At 43.0% G+C, this 19,686-nt stretch overlaps 1 protein-coding gene across 2 annotated transcripts in view; it reads left to right on the top strand.

Moving 5' to 3' along the window:
• LOC137377997 (ubiquitin-conjugating enzyme E2 C-like) overlaps nucleotides 1–19,686 on the top strand; it is a 141,914-nt gene that overhangs the window by 41,637 nt on the left and 80,591 nt on the right. For both annotated transcript variants that reach the window (XM_068048026.1, XM_068048027.1), the window contains exons 7-10: nucleotides 15,031–15,092; nucleotides 16,128–16,173; nucleotides 18,022–18,080; nucleotides 19,318–19,378. In XM_068048026.1, the coding sequence (XP_067904127.1) occupies nucleotides 15,031–15,092; nucleotides 16,128–16,173; nucleotides 18,022–18,080; nucleotides 19,318–19,378 (228 nt within the window). The remainder of the gene's footprint in view (nucleotides 1–15,030; nucleotides 15,093–16,127; nucleotides 16,174–18,021; nucleotides 18,081–19,317; nucleotides 19,379–19,686) is intronic.

Below are 19,686 nucleotides of genomic sequence, written 5' to 3'. Positions count from 1 at the left end.
ATTAAACTTCAACTCTAATTTGCTTAACGCATACGGATACGCGACGTGCCCACGTTAGCATGCATATGCGATACACACGTGCAGATAGAGACAGAAAAGAGCAGAAGAAAAATATAGTGGAAAAGTTTGAGGCAATATCTGAAGAGGGTTTTCATTATGGTTCTTTGAGCTCACTGTAGAGTTGTTGATTGTAGTTATATCTTGCTTTTCATTGGGGCTCAGTATTCTTCTTAAACGTTGTTCGCTGTAGGAGACTTTTCTCTCTTGGGGGTCATGTGTCTTCAGTGGATTTGGAGTTCTGTGAGAAAGAGATGGGAGCAGACAGACAGGAGAGGTCGTCTTCAGTCCAGGAGCATTCTGCAGTCTTTGAGTTCAAGCTGTTTGTACAATTCAGAAAAACCAGGCTGCCAAGCAGGCTAGTCACGTGACCAGCTGGTCTAGCCACGTCTGTTTGTGGATTCGGACATCCCAGCAGTCATCCTGAAATTGGAGCTCCCTCACCTTCAGTGTCTGGTGCTCAAAGTCCATTGTGGGTTAAATTGGATAAGGGAAGGAACCGCTTTGTCTCCACAAGCACTGTCTGTTAATATGCAAATGTTTTTCCAGCCAAGGGCATGGTGATTTTTTTTTTAAACAAGTCATTTCTTCACTTCAGCAACAGTTTTCAAGTCCATGTTCATATAACAAAATTTAATATGCCTCATTCTTGGTAGGTGGAAGGTCTGCATGACACCTCCACACCCAGCAGAATGAAATGGGATTTGAGAAAAGTGCATTTCATTAAAAGGGTTGAGAAAAAATATAAGATGCAGAAAAAAAACATGCATTTTTCTCATTCATTCCCATTCATTCATAAATCCTAAAACTTATTACAGCCTGTCTTTTCTTAGTGGCAGTGCTGCTTTAATTACCCCCTTTTTGGCATCCCAATAAACATGTGGCTCTTTGGGGAAGTTTTTCTTCAGTTTGCCGATTTCCATGGCTGCCTTGGGTGTTTTTGAGATGGTTAGGTTTAATTAGCCCTGAGTTGGATTTTTTTTTTCAGGAGAATCAGTAGTATGCAGGTCTATCCTGAACACTCTTTCAGTGCTTTGCTGAGTCATGCAAAGTCTTTTGACTGCAGGGGATGGGTGATTCTCTTTGTTTTTTCTGACTCTGGGGGAGGATTCTTTGCTAATCTGCCCTTTGTCCTCTGAAACACTCCTGCCTGCAGGTATTTGTACAGACTCTACTGCACTCCCTTGTGGCACTTGGACCAGGTGAGGCATCATCTTTACTGTTTCTCTGCCCCCTAGAGGTCTGTCTTTGTCTCTGCAGTTTCCTGGAAATGCTGTTAGCAACTCTTGTGGGGTGCTTCGAGTGTCTGAATTTACATAGGAGGATGTGGGGTCTAACTTTTCAAATTTTTCAGGGTTGGCTGACCAGACAGTAGGGGTTTTTATCCGGGATTCTGCTTGGACTTCCTTTAACCTACCCTCTTGGTCGCTTTTACCCCTTCCCTTTCTAACCTTTAACCAGTCTTGTGCCTGCCTGTCCCTTTTTGTTCTCGGTGGGACTCATTTACAGTTCACCAGCCCTCTGCTGGAGGGTCCTCCGAACACCGGTACAGGACTTAGGGGTGCAGGTTTCACTATAGGTTGGGGTTTCCCCTCAACCTGGCACATGTGGCAACTCCTGCAGTACTCCACCACATCTTTGTGGAGTTTCGGCCAGTCGAGCTGATGTCTTATGCGGGTTTCGGTCTTTCCTATACCAGCATGTACAGCCACTGTTGTCTCATGGGCCCTTCTATTCCAAAATTCCCCGGATAATATTCCAAAATTCCCTGGATGCGGGAAAGGTTCCCTGGAGAAAAGCTAATATAACGCCCTTATTCAAAAAGGAAGGGAGGCAGAAAGTAGGAAACTATAGACCAGTTAGTTTAACATCTGTCGTTGGGAAATTGTTAGAATCCATTATTAAGGAAGTAATAACAGGACATTTAGAAAGTCAAAACGCAATCCATCAAAGCATGGTTTTATTAAGGGTATTCGTGTTTAATTAATTTACTAGAGTTCTTCGAAGCTGTAACAAACAAAGTGGATAATGGGGATCCTGTAGATGTAGTATATCGGGACTTCCAGAAATCATTTGATAAGGTGCCGCACAAAAGGGTAATGCACAAGGTAAGATCACATGGGGTTAGGGCCAATTTATTAGCTTGGAGAGAGGATTGGCTAACCAACAGAAAACAGAGAGTCGGGATAAATGGGTCTTTTTCTGGTTGGCAAGATGTAACTAGTGGGGTGCCACAGGGTTCGGTCCTCGGGCCCCAACTATTTACAGTTTATATTAATGACTTGGATGCAGGGATAGAAGGTACTATAGCCAAATTTGCAGATGACACTAAAATAGGTTGGATAGTAAGTTGCAATAAAGAAATAAGAAATTTACAAATGGATATGGCTAGGTTAGGTGAATGGGCCAAAATTTGGCAGATGGAGTTTAACATGGATAAGTGTGAGGTTTTCCATTTTGGTCGGAAGAATAGAAAGGCAAGTTATTATCTAAATGGAGAGAAACTTTAGAGTGCTTTGGTGCAGAGGGATCTGGGTGTCCTCGTGCATGAATCTCAGAAAGCTAGAATGCAGGTACAGTAGGTAATAAGGAAGGCAAATGGAATTTTGGCATTAATTGCGAAAGGAATAGAGTATAAAAGTAGGGAAGTGTTGCTGCAACTGTACAAGGCATTAGTGAGACCGCACCTGGAGTATTGCATGCAGTTTTGGTCTCCTTACTTGAGGTGGGATGTAGTTGTCTTGTAGGCAGTTCAGAGGAGATTCTCCAGATTGATTCCGGAGATGAGGAGTTTGTCTTATGAAGAGAAATTGAGCCTTTACTGTCTAGAGCTTAGAAGAATGAGAGGAGATCTAATTGAGGTATATAAGATGATTAAGGGGATTGACAAAGTAGATGTAGAGAGGATGTTTCCTCTTCTGGGGCAATCGAGAACAAGAGGTCATAGTTTTCGGATAAGGGGTAGCAGATTTAAAACAGATGAGAAATTAGTTCCCTCAAAGGGTCATGAGTCTGTGGAATTCACGACCCCAGAGTAAGGTGGATGCCAGGACATTGAGTAAATTTAAGGAGGAGATAGACAGATTTTTAATTAGTAATGGGTTGAAGGGTTATGGAGAATGGGCAGGAAAATGGAGTTCAGGCTGAGATGAGATCAGCCATGATCGTATTGAATGGTGGAGCAGGCTTGAGTGGCTGAATTGCCTACTCCTGCTCCTAGTTATGTTGTTAATATTTCTCTCTGGTACCTCTGCGACACCACTAACTGGTGAAATACTGTCCACTCCTTGCTTTCAGGTCTGTGGGGAGAACTCCATTTCCTCATCAGTACCTCATTCTTTAAATAGTAGCAATCACGGACTCCCTCTGCTTCAGTTTCAGACTGGGCAGCCTGTGCTAACTCTCACAATATTGGGTTGGCTCACTAAGCCTCACTTAGGGAAAATCCACTTGACTCATTCCCTGGCTCTTCTAACTTTCCAAAGAAAGTCTCTGTTGGATCCCATTAGTTGCACAAAGAGAAACGAAGTCCGACTGTAGCTTTAAGAAGCTTTATTGCAGTACTTAATTGTTACATCTTCAGAAAACTTAACAATAAACTGAACTAAAACTAAAAGCAACACATACACTAAAGTAAACCTGAACTAACCCCACCCCCCTGAACTGAACTCTTCGCACCAAATCAAGCCTTATTATAGTTATTCATACAAATCAGTAACACCTACTCTTTGTTCCCAATTGGTCTACAAACTTCTGCAGTTTCTTGGTGTCAGGGCCTGATTGGGGTACTGCCTTGTCAATTTGTCTTAACTTCTTACTCCAGTTTCCCATCCCCTTATCTCCTTGTGAACCTTTAGGCTGATTGTTGTACAATAGGCTACTAATAAGCAGTCTGCAGCTGCCCCGTTAGTTTTTGCTTGTTAGTCTACTTCTGCTGATAAGTTGCCTCTGCAGCCCTGAAGTCATTTCTGATAAGCTGTCTCTGCAGCTCCGAGGTTATTTTGTTAGTAGGCTATACTTAATTGATTAGTTCACTTTAAATGTCCCCAATAGTTCTGTTCCCACAGTCCCCCCTTTGATTCTTCAAACACCTTTAAGAATCACTCCCTTGATCCCACCTAGGTGCCTTTAATGGTCTCTATTTGTCTAGAAACAGCCTTCAACACCCGGAAGGGTCACACTCAATACGTTGCCTGCTTGTGCCACAAGAGGGGCCTGTGGAAACTCTGTAAAGGCATAAGTTTTGCAGGGGCTTCAATTACTTGTTTACAACATAAAAGGTGGTACACTTGTACAATTACAATTTCATTTAAGCATCACTGTTACATAATCGATTGTACAAACATAATACAATTCCATTCTTAGAGTACATTGATCATTCATTAATTCATTTTAAGTATATATGAAAAGGTTATACAATTACCCTTTTATGGCATAACTAATTGTCTCTCCTTTTATAGAGCAAGTTCGAACACTAATTGCTTTTCGGGTAGCTGTCCAACCTGTATTCATACATCCTCTCATATTGCCTAATTAATTTCTTAAGTTGCCAAATTAAGTATGTCACATCCAACACCATGATACCCAAAACCACTATCAGGACATGGGAGATAATTCTAAACCAGGGGTGTATCTGCACGTCTGACCCCCTGTTCCACAAGTCCTCCTGCCAGGTAGAATCATTTATCTCGTCAATCTCATCTTGTAGCATCTTCGACTGTTGTTCCAGATTGTAGTACACTACAGCAATGGCTTCTAACTGCTGTCTCTCTTTACCCAAGCGTGTGGGCAATGGCTGAATAGTATATTCATATTCCTGGAGGTAATTTGTCAAATCCTCCTTAATACTTTCTGTCACAGTTATTGTTTCTGTCTTTTGTTTATGTATCTCTACCAACTCCATCTTCCCTACTCGGGTTGGTATTTGTGGGTTGAACCAAAATGTACTGTTGCTCACTGGACAAGTCCGTTTATGTCCATACTGGTACTCCTTTGCTGTGGTGGTTAAGCAATATCTCCCCTTTCCCACATAGGCCACATGGGTTAGCCCTGACAATGCTTTCCTAGTCTTCATGGTGCAATTTACAGTGGCATTAAATCCACATTTTGATTCTGCCATTTTATCTTTGGGATGAGGACACATGACCACCTGGTTTTCCAGACTACACTCAGACAATGGACAATGTTGTTCCAATTACCTCTTTTCCAATTTCCACAACATTTCCATAACATAGGGTAATATATCATAGTATTTTATGTAATCCTTTCCCCTTATCACCCCTATATTTTCTACTTTGTATAATTGCATCCCTAACTTATCTCAGAATTACAGGTATTCCCAACACTACTCCAATACTCATAGATCCTGTATTTACACGTACCTTAAATTTTCTGATTTGGTACCTGGTAATTTTATCATTTGTGTGACTAGCTAAGTCCTCCAACTGGGTGTCATTGATCCAAATTGGCACCTGTCCCACATCAATTTGCCTCAAATTTTCTCGAATTTGTTCTAACATCCACGGTCCATATGTACTACATTATTATTATTTCATTATTTGAAATGATATCATTAATAGTATGAGCATGACCTTCCAGTACTCTCATCATTCCTGTAATTAGTTCAGTTGCTCTGCATGTAACAAATCACATTTTCTTCCACTCCCGGTATCTCTTTGCACACCAGGTGGTGTTTACTTTGGAGTCTATCATTTGCTGTTGACTTTATATACCTTCATTTGGGACCAGTGTTTCAATAGGCCCTTCCCTTTTACCATTACTTTGTCTCCCACAACAGGCACCTTCGTCTGTTCCTCTTTCATGTCTGTTTCTATAGAATCTCCTGCTTCAGCTCATACAGTTGTCTGCACAGCTCCTTCACAAATCTTTAACCCTTTCTCTCATGGGTCCTACTTCCTTACTACCTGCTACGACATACCTTGGCAGTCTCATCACCCTTCCTGTCACCGTATTCATCAAATGCTTTCCTACTTTAGCTACACCACTCTGTCCCTTTTGTTCCTTTTTCAAAATATCCTTTACTAGCTCACTAAGAGTTCTAATCTTCTGGTCCACCTTTTCCAAATCTATAGTATTGACAATTGAAGTTTCCGTATTAAGGACTGTGGCTGCGTCATTCACTAAACTACGTTTATGTCTCTTTTCCTTTATTATTCCCTCATCACCAAATTTTTGTCTTAACAATTGTTACAGTAATACCTTGTACAACTTTTGGGTCTTCTCAGGGCACCAGTCAGGTAGCTGGATATCTGAGATATTCAATATTACCGGTACCAACTCAAGCTTTATATTATCATATGCAATTTTAGTGGTATGGACCAGAACCCATTGCTAATGTCCAACACAGTAAACCACTGTTTTGTTTTCTAAAACTTTGATTGTCCTCTTAAATGTCAGATAAATTTCCCTTTGAGTGCTTTAAATAACCACTCATATTTATTAAATTTTGTTTATTGATTCCAATTTCTTATGCCCAGACTTGGTATTTTTTGTACGTTAAAGACACTTGCAACTATCTCTCCTTCTCAAGCACTTTGTCTCATTGATAAAGATGCTGTGACATTTGATGTCCGCAATTAAGTTCTTAAATTCTCAAAGCTGCTGGATCTCTTACTGTGGTATCAGTTCTCACATGGCCTTGGAACCTGCCGTCGCCTGCTTTAAAAAAAACACAAAGAATCCATTGTGGCTCTGCCCCGAGCCCAATGGGTTAATTTGTCCACTTAATCTGTCAATTTAGAAATGTAAAATTTAACTCTGTCCAATATGTATAAGTTTTACTCTCAGCAATGCAAAAATTGTGTGGTGGATTAAATGGAAAAAAACAATAGCTGCAGCAGTTTGTTTGTCTCCGAGGGGGCGGAGCAAAACATTCTCAGCTTCGTCACTTTACGAAACCTTTTTTTCTGATCGAAAAGAACTACTCTCCACTTTAAACGTTTTTCAATCCTTTGGTATCCTTAGGGTTTGAAAACAACAAAATCATTAGTAACATTATCAACTTCAAAGGAAAGCATCTCCATCAGGAAAGACAGCATTTTAGATCAAACTGCAATTGTTTTCAAATTTTTAGCATCTTTTGTAAGAGGTTTCTAATACCAGGATTTTTTTATAACAAAGATGATTCCAAATTCCAATTCACTGCAATAAATATTTAAAAACCAAAACTGCCAATGTTATATGAATGAGTCTTGTGTCCGGAACTGAAGACTCCTCCAAAACTTGACATAATAAACTTGAAAGTTCATTGTGGCCACAAATGAAATTTCCAGTTTTTCAACTTAACAGGTCAATTAACCTTAATAGTATAAACTTAACTCAGACTTATTAACTTGCAATACTTATTAACTACACACAGAACAGAATAGAACGTGCTTATTTTTAAAGATAGGTAAATCACATCATTTTTCTTGTTCTTTCTTCAGGTGCCTTTTCAAAGGCCTGTAATAAAACCAAAAACTAAAGGAAAAGTTATTTAACATTCTTAACGCAAAAGATTTAACACCAACTCCTTACACAAACTTTAAACAGGATTTCTTTCCTATATCTCCTTTGTTTATCCTTCTCTCCCTTAAACCAATATCCAATTCCTGACATTTGCTACTTAAACACAGTCAGTAAAACATGTCTTCAAGTTCAGACTGCAAAATAAAGCAATAGCAGAGTTTCCAATTAAAGCAGTGTTTTAAACTTCAAATTGGATTTCTGCCAAACATCTTCAGACCTTCAAGGCTGAAGCTTATCTATTAGAAAATTGTTCATTGCCTTTTCACAGTTGCAAAACCAACTTTTAAAATAAAAATAAAACTTTAACTTAAAATATAATTCAATTTTATATTCCATTCCTGGGTGCACAATCTTAAATTGAAATTAATACACTCAACAATCACTTTTCTCACCCATTCAATTCCAAACAACTTAATAGACCCATGCTTTCAACATTAAAGCCAGACAACAAAGAGTTAACGACAGTAAGTTCTACAGAACACAAGTTGTACAGAACACAAGCTGTACATCCCAGGGACATTCAATTCATTCGTGGAAGCTTCCAACATTCACACATTCAAATCAAAGACACAGTAACTTGTTTTTACTCTAAAACATAGTCTTTTATGTCACTCTGCCATAAACTTTGTCATGGAGCCTTCTGGCCTTTAGCAGCCAAGGACCATTGGGGTCCATTCTTTATCCTTACCCAAACTCTCTTTATATCTTCCAGGGACCACTGTCCCGTGGAGGTGCCATTTCCCCCCCTAATTTCAGTGTATGTTTTAGCCAAATCAAACTGTTGCTCTATATATTCTTCTAATTGCGGAAGGATTTCATCTTTGGGAACGTCAGGTGGGGCCCGCCCACCTTTGACGGTAGTTGGTAACTGTCGGTTGCCTTCGATGGTCATTTTATCAATGCCGTAGGGTCGGTATAACTGGGTATTTTTACAGAAAAACTGGAGCCGATGGAGCTTCCTTCGAAGCCCATGGGTCGGTATTACGCCGAATACCGCCGAGTAAGGCGCCTGAATATATAGGGGGTTTCCGTCTTCCGTATTCCCCCCCCGAGTGGACTCGAGTTATTGAACAGAAAGGTTCGGGATCGCATGGTGGAGTACCGAGCTTAGACAACGGCCAAGGACTTGTTAAAGGTCCGATGTCCAGTGCTTTGGTCTTTATCCTCCAGCTATCCTGTCGACTACGCCAAATTGTTGGATCCCATTAGTTGCACAAAGAGAAACGAAGTCCGACTGTAGCTTTAAGAAGCTTTATTGCAGTACTTAATTGTTACATCTTCAGAAAACTTAACAATGAACTGAACTAAAACCAAAAGCAACACATACACTGAACTAACCTAAAACTAAAAGCAACACACACACTAAAGTAAACCTGAACTAACCCCACCCCCCCTGAACTGAACTCTTCGCACCAAATCAAGCCTTATTATAGTTATTCATACAAATCAGTAACACCTACTCTTTGTTCCCAATTGGTCTACAAACTTCTGCAGTTTCTTGGTGTCAGGGCCTGATTGGGGTACTGCCTTGTCAATTTGTCTTAACTTCTTACTCCAGTTTCCCATCCCCTTATCTCCTTGTGAACCTTTAGGCTGATTGTTGTACAATAGGCTACTAATAAGCAGTCTGCAGTTGCCCCGTTAGTTTTTGCTTGTTAATCTACTTCTGCTGATACGTTGCCTCCGCAGTCCTGAAGTTATGAAGTCATTTCTGATAAGCTGTCTCTGCAGCTCCGAGGTTATTTTGTTAGTAGGCTATACTTAATTGATTAGTTCACTTTAAATGTCCCCAATAGTTCTGTTCCCACAGTCTCGGACAGACAGACCTCATGGCCATCTACCTGCAGTGCCAATTCAGTCTCCTGTGGGAGAGCTGGTTTGATCATGGCCTGATTCATTACACATTCAGGGAAACTGCAGGGGACCGTCTCCCGCCACTGCCCTGTCTCTCTGACCTCCTGCGGTATTTCTTTCACTACTGGGCGGGGGCTACCACCTTAACCCCCGCCAGATCATTACCTAGGAGCAGGTCAACCCTGTCCACAGGCAAACTAGGGACAATCCCGACGGTCACCGGTCCCGAAAGCACATCGCACATGAGGTGCACCCGGGGTACAGATACAGGCGTACAGAGCCCTCCAATACCATTCACCACCATTCGAGTGTTCACTGCACTGTCTGGGGGAAATGTCAGGCCTTTTCCCAGTAAAAGGGATCTGTGTCCCTGTGAATTACTATGGGCTTGCCTGCCCCACTCAAGGGGTATGGGGTTACTTTCCCTTCAGACACAAAACCCTGATAACCTTCAGGGATCCTGTTGAATTTTCCTGTACTTGTAGTAGTAAGCTTCCTGGGTCTTACTCTGCTGCGGTGAAAGCTACAGCTTGCTCAGCTGTGCTGTCCTTCAGGATTCCTTTTCCTTCACTGGGTCGGTGTGCCCTGATTAATCCTACAAGTTTTCCCTTTAGTTTCCAGCAGTCAGCTTTTAGATGACTTGTCTTATTACAATGGAAACACACAGGTCTCCAGGTCTCACCCCTGCTTACAGCACCTTTCATTTTGGCTAGAGGAGGGCCCCCTGTGTCTCCTGCTTTCCTTTCTCTCCTGTCGCCTTCCTACCCTTTGTCCCTTTTGGATTTGTGGGAGCGACTAGGAAAGGTTTTCCCCTGGGAAATAGACTTATAAATTAAAACAAACTCATCGGCCAGAACTGCTGCTTGCCGGGCTCTCTGAACCCGCTGCTCCTCTACATGGGTCTTTATGGAGAGTGGAGGAGAGTTTTTAAATTCCTCTAACAGAATTACTTCTCTGAGATTCTCATAGCTGAGCTGTACTTTGAACGCTCAGCCACTGGTCAAAAGCTAGCTGCTTACTTCTTTCAAACACCAGACAAGTTTGATTAGCTTGCTTTTTAAGGGTTCTAAACTTTTGGCGATAGGCTTCGGGTACTAATTCATATGCCCTGAGGATAGCATTTTTGGTCAGTTCATAATTTGATGAACTTTCATCTGGCAGCAAGGCATAAACCTCATGGGCTTTTCCAGTTAGCCGGCTTTGTAATAAAAGAGGCCAGGTCTCAGTTGGCCATTATAGCTGCCTTGGCAGTTTTTCAAAGGACACAAAAAGTGCTTCCACATCTTCCTCATTGAATTTTGGGATTAGTTGAGATAGTTTTAACAATTCTGTACCCATCCCTGAATTCTGCTCCATATTGGCCATGCTTTCATTGGGGTTACTCTGTCTCCCCCCCACCCCTGCCCAGTTAACTCAAGCCACTTCAGCTCTCTCTCTTCGCGTTCTTTCCGGAAGGTTCTTTCTCTTTCTCTTTCTCTCTGCTATCTCTTTCTTTCTCCTCTCTTGCTTTCTCTCCTCTCTTTTTCTTCACGTTCTATCTTTGCTAACAATCAACCCTGTCGGAGTCTGCTTCTAACCCTGTTTCTGCTTCTTCAGATTCAAGGGAAAAATGGTTAGCCACGAGTCTTAGGAGTTCAGAATTTCTAGCCTTGGCACAGAGTGTGATCCCACACTGCTCAGCCATTTTTCTCTCAGCTCCTCCATAGACAGTACTTTCAACCTATCCCAAGTTACTTCACCCTGGCTTGGGGAGCGACTAACTTCAGTTGCAGACATGTTAGTATTCAAGCACACAACCGCAAAAAAACCTGTATTGAAATCTTGCTCTTTTTGCTTGGGAACAATTTGGCTTCCCGCTTCCAATTTCTCTCATTTGTCTTTGGATACAATCCAGGATAGTAGCCCCCAAATTTCTGTTACGACCGGGTGAGAAAAGGGTCTAAGGTTCCTTCTCAGCCTTCACCTGATCTTACCGTAACAGGGTTTAATTTTAAACACACCGTTTTTTAATCTCCCCCTTGGAAAATCCTTGTTCACTGCTTTCCAAATATAAGGCAAAGAAACTAACCTGACAGGTTTTCTTAGGTTTAAAGAAAAAAGGTTAAACTTTATTAAGCTTAAACTCTAATTCGGTTAACACCAAGGAAAGCAGGGAATTATAGACCAGTCAGCTTGACGTCGGTAGTGGGGAAAATTCTAGAGTCCATTATCAAAGATATTATAGCAGAGCACTTAGAGAACAGTGGTAGAATTGGGCAGTCAGCATGGATTTACAAAAGGGATATCATGCTTGACAAATCTACTAGAATTCTTCGAGGATTTAACTAGTAGAGTTGATGAGGGGGAGTCAGTGGATGTGCTTTATTTGGACTTTCAGAAGGCTTTCGGCAAAGTCCCATTTAAGAGATTAGCATGTAAAATTAAAGCGCATGTGATTGGGGGTAGTGTATTGCGATGGATAGAAAATTGGTTGGCAGGCAGGAAACAAAGAGTAGGAATAAATGGGTCTTTTTCCGAATGGCAGGTAGTGACTAGTGGGGTACCGCAGGGATCGGTGCTAGGACCCCAACTATTCACAATATATATTAATGATTTAGATGAGGGAACTAAATGTAATATCTCCAAATTTGCAGATGACACAAAACTGGGTGGGAGGGTGAGTTGTGAGGAGGATGCAGAGAGGGTGATTTGGACAAGTTGAGTGAGTGGGCAAATGCATGGCAGATGCAGTGAAATGTGGATAAATGTGAGGTTCTCCACTTTGGTAGCAAAAACAGGAAGGCAGATTATTATCTGAACGGCTATAAACAGAGAGGGGAATGTGCAGCGAGACCTGGGTGTTCTTGTCCACCAGTCGCTGAAGGTAAGCATGCAGGTGCAACAGGCGGTAAAAAAGGGAAATAGTATGTTGGCCTTCATAGCGAGAGGATTCGAGTACAGGAGCAGGGATGTCTTGCTGCAATTATACAGGGCCTTGGTGAGGTCACACCTGGAATATTGTGTGCAGTTTTGGTCTCCTTATCTGAGGAAGGATGTTCTTGCTCTAGAGGGAGTGCAGCGAAGGTTTACCAGACTGATTCCTGGGATGGCGGGACTGATGTATGAGGAGAGATTGAGTCGGTTAGGATTATATTCGCTGGACTTCAGGAGAGTGAGGGGGGATCTCATAGAAACCTATAAAATTCGAACAGGACTTGACAGGGTAGATGCAGGAAGGATGTTCCCGATGGTGGGGGTGTCCAGAACCAGGGGTCATAGTCTAAGGATACGGGGTAAACCTTTCAGGACGGAGATGAGGAGAAGTTTCTTCACCCAGAAAGTGGTGAGGCTGTGGAATTCGCTACCGCAGAAAGCGGTTGAGGCCAAAACATTGTATGTTTTCAAGAAGGAGTTAGATATAGCTCTTGGGTTTAAAGAGATCAAAGGATATGGGGGGAAAGCGGGAACAGGTTACTGAGTTGGATGATCAGCCACGATCATAATGAATGGCAGAGCAGGTTTGAAGGGCCGAATGGCCTACTCTTCCTATTTTCTAAGTTTCTACAGAAACACGACACCCCCATGCTAGCATGCATATGCGATACACACATGCAGATAGAGACAGAAAAGAGCAGAAGAAAAGTAAAGTGGAAAAGTTTGAGGCAATATCTGAAGAAGGTTTTTGTTACAGTTCTTTGAGCTCACTGTAGAGTCCTTGAATGTAGGTAGATCTTGATTTTTGTTGGGGCGCAGTATTTTTCTTAAACCTTGTTCGCTGTAGGAGACTTTTCTCTTTTGGGGTTCATGTGTCTTCAGTGGATTTGGAGAACCGTAAGAAAGAGATGGGAGCAGACAGACAATGGAGGTCTTCTTCAGTCTAGGAGCATTCTGCAGTCTTTGAGTTCAAGCTGCTTGTACAATTCAGAAAAAACCAGGCTACCAAGCAGGGTAGTCACGTGACCAGCTGGTCTGACCACGTCTGTTTGTAGATTCAGCCATCCCAGCAGTCATCCTGAAATTTGAGCTCCCTCATCTTCAATATCTGGTGCTCAAAGTCCATTGTGGGTTAAATTGGATAAGAGAAGTAACCCCATGTCACCACAAGCACTGTCTGTTAATATGCAAATGTCTTTCTTCACTTCAACAGTTTTCAATTCAATGTTCATATGACAATTAATATGCCTCATTCTTGGCAGGTGGAGGGTCTGCATGACACTAGTCTTAGTAATGGTGACCATGAAACTGTCGAATTGTCGTAAAAACCCATTTGGTTCACGAGTATCATTAAAGGAAGGAAATCTGACATTCTTACCCGGTCTGGCCTCTTTGACTCCAGACCCACAGCAATGTCGTTGATTCTTAACTGCCCTCTGAAATTGCCGAGCAGACCATTCAAGAAGACAGATCACCACCATCTTCACAAAGACAGTTAGAGGTGGGCAATAATTGCTGGCTTTGCTCAGGATTGCTGAATCCCATGATTGAATTAAAAAGAGGGATGGAGTCTGTGGGTGCTGACTGCCACCCATCCCTTACCTGATCGGCTATTCTTCATGTGTAAGCCGAAACGATGAGGGCTTGGCAGGCCTTATGGCCAAGGGAGACATCACAGTCAAGTCTCAGGGGCATTGAGGCAGGTGGTAGGACCACAACTGCTACCCCAGATTAGACTGTGTACCTCAATCCCAGCCCTAGTTGTTATGGTACTGGACTAACAGCGCATTGTCGGAATTTCAAATCCTATGGCAAATTGTGAAATTTAATTCAGTGAAACTGGCAATTTTGTCATTTTGCAGCAGAAACCCAACTAATTCACTAATGTCCTTCAGGAAAGGAAGCCTGCTATTCCTAACTAGTCCGGCTTACTTGTGACCATGTGACTGAAACTTTTTGCCCTCAGACAACAAATGTTGCCGAGCCAAGTCACCCACATCCCAAGAACACCTACCTCTGTGCAGGTATCCTAACTGTCAAAGAACAATGAACAGTACAGCACAAGAACAGGCTATTCGGCCCTCCAAGCCTGCGCCAATCTTGATGCCTGCCTAAACTAAAACCTTCTGCATTTCCGGGGTCCGTATCCCTCTATTCCCATTCTATTCATGTATTTGTCAAGATACCTCTTAAACGTCGCTATCGTATCTGCTTCCACCACCTCCCCCGGCAGCAAGTTACAGGCACTCACCACCCTCTTTGTAAAGAACTTGCCTCGCACATCCCCTCTAAACTTTGCCCCTCGCACTTTAAACCTGTTCTCAGTTTCTCATTGCCTCAGTAATGGTCTTGTCTGTGGAGACGATCCCAGACACAGTGTTGACCATTCTTGTTCTCGGAAACCTGAACAAGCCACAGTTCAGCTTCCCCAGAGATTCATTGACTTCAGGAACTCACCAATGGTGCCAAATCCATTAGGGATCCCACACTGTGCAATAGGTGAAAGGAATATGGTTAATGTGGTAACAGTGAGCCAAGGACCAGGTGCAACTAACCTGAGCAGGATGAAGATACATCTCTACCCGCTGCTCAATCCCAATCAAAGGCATGGTGGAACCTGGAAACACTGAAGGGTGCTGTGTGTAATGTTTTAAAGAAATTGCGCTTGTCTTTTTGCAGAGGAAAGGACGACCACCGGGACATCTGATTTCATTTGACCGAACAACCCCAAGTGCTGCTGTGTGAGTACTGTCCCTCTGGGGCGTGTATATCCTGTGACATTGCTCGTGTCCGAAAGGACTTGATTAAACTGTTGTCCTCCAAATGACAGCTTTTCCTGCAGAATAATTTTCCTTGGGAATGATTGTAAACCTATGGTAACACATCTCTTTTCCTCAGCTTCACTGGTTGGGTAACAGTTACTGGTCTCCACAAGAGCAGAATAGCAACAATTGAAAAGGAGGGGGAGAGGCAGACCTCGTGCTCAGTCCAGGTTCCAGTGCCCTGTGTTCAGGATAGGGGGTTGGAGTTGGTGGGGCACGTTCAGAGCCAACGAAGGCTTTGTGAGTTTAATGGATGAAGCACTGTGATTCTGCCACCTAAACATTGTGTACAATATAAATATACTGCTGAGGTTGGAGCTAACCTTCCATTGATAGCTATGCTCGATATTGTGTTTGGAGCTGACTGATGCCAGTAACAGCCTCCTACTGCCAACTGCTCAGGAGGTAGTTCTGTCAATGCAGATAGTAAAAAATGCACCATCTCCAGACAAAATCTGCATTTAGTTTCAGTGTTCATGTCGCGAACTCCAGTGCCATGCATCCTTCTGCTGCCTAGGTCCGAATCTCTGAATTTCCCTTCCTAAACCTCTCCACCTCTCTATCTCCCTCTCTTCCTTTAAGACGCTCCTTAAAATTTACCTGAGATCAAGCTTATGGTCATCTGCTCTAATATCTCCTCATGTCGCTCAGTGTCACATTTTGCTTGATAGCACTCCTGTGAAGCACCTTGGGACATTTTTACTATGTTCAAGGCGATATATAAATAGAAGCTATTGTTTAGTGGTCTTCCCTTATATCTGAATCCAGCCAGTGATTGTTAGTAGGCTGTTTGACTCTGGAGGGCATCTCAGCAGCTTCCAATCCAGGGTGAGTGGATGGAGTTTCGTGTGAGACAGGGATAGGGACAGGCTTGTTTAAATACAAGAATGATGTATAAGAAAAAACCACAGCGCTCTTATCAGAAAGGCTCTAACTTCTTGATCTCTCCCTCAGCTCGAAGGTGAAGTATACTGAGCCAATCAAACGGGAAGGACCCAAGGTAATGCTTTCTGCTTGTGCCACTCTCTCTAACTGAAATTTAAAATGTTATTTTTTTGTTGCAGATAAAGGTCTCCAATTCCTTTCCCCAGTCGAAGTTGTTGACTCTGCTGGAGTGCAATTCCGCAGACGCTCTTCGATATCATGCCTCTTGTGAGCTTATGTAGTGGGTGCCATCGACTATGGAGAGCATCCCAGCAGTGTCCAATATTATCCTAGGCAGTTGTCCTTTTTTTTTATTTGTTCGTGGGATGTGGGCGTCGCTGGCTAGGCCAGCATTTATTACCCATCCTTAAATTGCTCTTGAGAAGATGGTGGTGAGCTGCCTTCTTGAACCTCTGTAGTCCTTGGGATGTAGGTACACCCACAGTGCTGTTAGGGAGTTCCAGAATTTTGACCCAGCGACAGTGAAGGAACGGTGATATAGTTCTAATTCAGGATGGTGTGTGGCTTGGAGGGGAATTTGCTGGTAGCGGTGTTCCCATGCTGCCCTTGTCCTTCTAGGTGATAGAGGTCATGGGTTTGGAAGGTGCTGTCGAAGATGATGTGGTGAATTGCTGCAGTGCACCTTGTAGCTGGTACACACTGCTGTCACTGTACATGGGTGATGAAGGGAGTGAATGTTGAAAGTGGTGGATGGGGTGCCAATCAAGCGGCTGCTTTGTCCTGGTTGGTGTAGAGCTTCTTGAGTGTTGTTGGAGGTGCACTCCTCCAGGCAAGTGGAGAATGTTCCATCACACGCCTGACTTGTGCCTTGTAGATGGTGGACAGGCATTGGGGAATCAGGAGGTTAGTTACTTGTCGCAGAATTCCCAGCCATAGCATTTATGTGGCTGGCCCAGTTCACTTTCTGGTCAATGGTAACCCCTAGGATGTCGATAGTTGCAGATTCAGTGATGTTAATGCCATTGAATATCAAGTGGATATAGTTAGATTCTCTCTTGTTTGAGATGGTCATTGCTTGGCACTTGTGTGGCGTGAATGTTTCTTGCCACTTATCAGCCCTAGCCTGGATCTTGTCCAGGTCTTGCTGCATCTGGACACGAGCTGCTTCAGTATCTGAGGAGTCGTGAATGGTGCTGAACATTGTGTAATCATCAGCGAACATCCCCACTTCTGACTTTATGATGGAGGGAAGGTCATTGATGAAGCAGCTGAAGATGGTTGAGCCTAGGACACTACACTGAGGAACTCCTGCATTGATGTCCTGGGACTGAGATGATTGACTTCCACCAACCGCAACCATCCTTTGTGCTAGGTATGATTCCAACCAGCAGAGAGTTTTCCCCAGGGATCCATAGAACCAGATCTGGATCAGGAGCCTTGCCTTCCTAGCCAGTGTTGGAAGCCTGTTATAATGTCACAACTGCTGCTGTGGCTGGGTTAGCCAACTGAGTAAACAGGATTTGATTCAAAGACCTGTCCCTCTAGGATGGTTCAGTACAACACTGGACAGTACCTTCATCCACTTATTTCTTAAATGGGTTGGATGAGGAAAGAGATAAGAGCATTTTGAGCCAGCTGTGCTTCCACCCAGAGTGCGGACACAGCAGAGAGCCATAGTAAACTCTTTTAAGTTTGGTCAGCATTGAACTACAGTCCACTCCAGGTGATTGACCATTCTCTGATACAGGAACTGACGGGTCACCCTGCTGGTTTTGGAGGTGGAGGCAGTGACAGGAGACTTGTGGCCATGCCTGCAGCCCAGCTCTGTACATTGGAGCAGGCAACTCATTGATCCCTTTTGCTGAAAGTGAAAGACAGCAAAGAATGGACTGTGGTGGGAGACTGAAGGGAGCGACAGACAGAAGTGTAATACTAATTGTTTATTCATTCTATATCTTCACAGTGGGACCCATCCAGGCTGAGTGCATCAACCACGTTTGTGCTTGGATCACGTGCTAACAAGTAAGCAGCTGGGTTGCATGTTTTGTGCATCCTCAGTCGAGAATCGCTGTCTTTCCAGCATCAGCTATGTCTAGAGGTTCACCTGTTGTGCAGGACGATAAGATCTGAACTGAAGAGCAGAGCTTAGGAGCTCCTTCTCTCCGTCATCCTGAGCTGGGTTGTCGCGGCGTCAGTGTTCCATACTATGCTGACATCCTACTCTTAGAGCCTTTGCTGTATTTTCTTGGTACAAGGATATGCATTGCTGAATGCAGCATAATTGTTTGTGTTTGTGTCTGTGTTTGGCCTGCGATTTCTTGCACTCTCAAAGTGAGGATATCATTGGGGACTGGAATATCTTTAATTATTTGCACATTCCTAAGGCAGGTACAGCATGAGTTAAATGCTCCTTGTACTCAATGTACTAAGTTTATGCCAGCTTAAAAGCACCATGTTATTAATTAGCAGTTGGCAGGAAAAAAGACAGAAGCACAAGGAGAGAGCCAACTGTGTAACAGCCCCGACAACCAATTTTTTTCTGCAGCACCTGTGGAAGAGTCTGTCACTCTAGTATTGGCCTTTATAGCCACTCCAGGCGCTGCTCCACAAACCACTGACCACCTTCAGGTGCTTACCCATTGTCTCCCGAGACAAGGATGCCAAAGGAGAAGATAATTAATAAACAACATAGTGCAGGATTTCTGTATTCCAGTTTGAGAAGATGGGATGATTGATGCAATGGAAGATTTGATGAGAGCCTGTTTTGACTCCAGGGTTAAATTTTGTTCTCTTTGTGGAGCAGCTTTCTTGTGACAACAACCCAGTATGTGGGGCTCTGCTTTTCTCCATTATTGTTATCATGAGAGCCCTTCAAATGGCTGCTACAGCCTTTTAAATAGGGGTGCTGCAGAACTGATAACCCACTCTGAATTGGCAAGCTCCCTGTGATAGTTTTGATTCTCATTGGGAGTGTTCCTGTGAATGTCTAAACTGGATCTTAGCGTAGAAAAAGCGGAGGATAAGAGGAGTAGGGGAAAAGCCCACTGCTAACCATTTCCCCCATATCCTTTCGGAGCAAGCATTACATTGGAACCTGAAATCTTATGGGTTGTTCCTATAACTTTTCTATCCTGCTGTCTGGGTCCCAGAGCTCCATAAACATGGATCCCAAATGTAGCAAGATTGACGTGACTACATATAACCATTTTGAAAGTGTTTTGTTTCTGTAGATTAACTCTTCATACCCTTCCTTTTTCAGAGCCTTGGGAATGGGTGGTACCCGTGGAAGAATCTATATCAAGCATCCTGAACTATTCAAGGTAAGAGCAAGTGGACCTTCACCCTCAGCACCTCCGTTGAAAAGCTCAGTGGTAGCAGGCTTGCTATATAATTTTCACTCGTCACATTTTTTGCCTGTTGGCAATGTTACAACTGAGGTGGGATGTGTGCACTGTTTGTTCTAGTTCCACTTCTCCACGGGTCATAACATATATTTAAATTTTTTACCACTTACCGATACAGTCAATCATAGACTCTATTTTTATCCCAGAATAAAACACACCAACCAGGTTTCTTTAATAAACAACAAAACTATCAGTTTATTATAAAACAAGCCTTCACCATGTAA

This window comes from Heterodontus francisci, chromosome 16, assembly GCF_036365525.1.
Source record: "Heterodontus francisci isolate sHetFra1 chromosome 16, sHetFra1.hap1, whole genome shotgun sequence".
NCBI classification, from domain to species: domain Eukaryota; kingdom Metazoa; phylum Chordata; class Chondrichthyes; order Heterodontiformes; family Heterodontidae; genus Heterodontus; species Heterodontus francisci.
The sequence above is the reverse complement of the archived record's forward strand: the minus strand, read 5'-3'. Positions and strand labels throughout refer to the sequence as shown.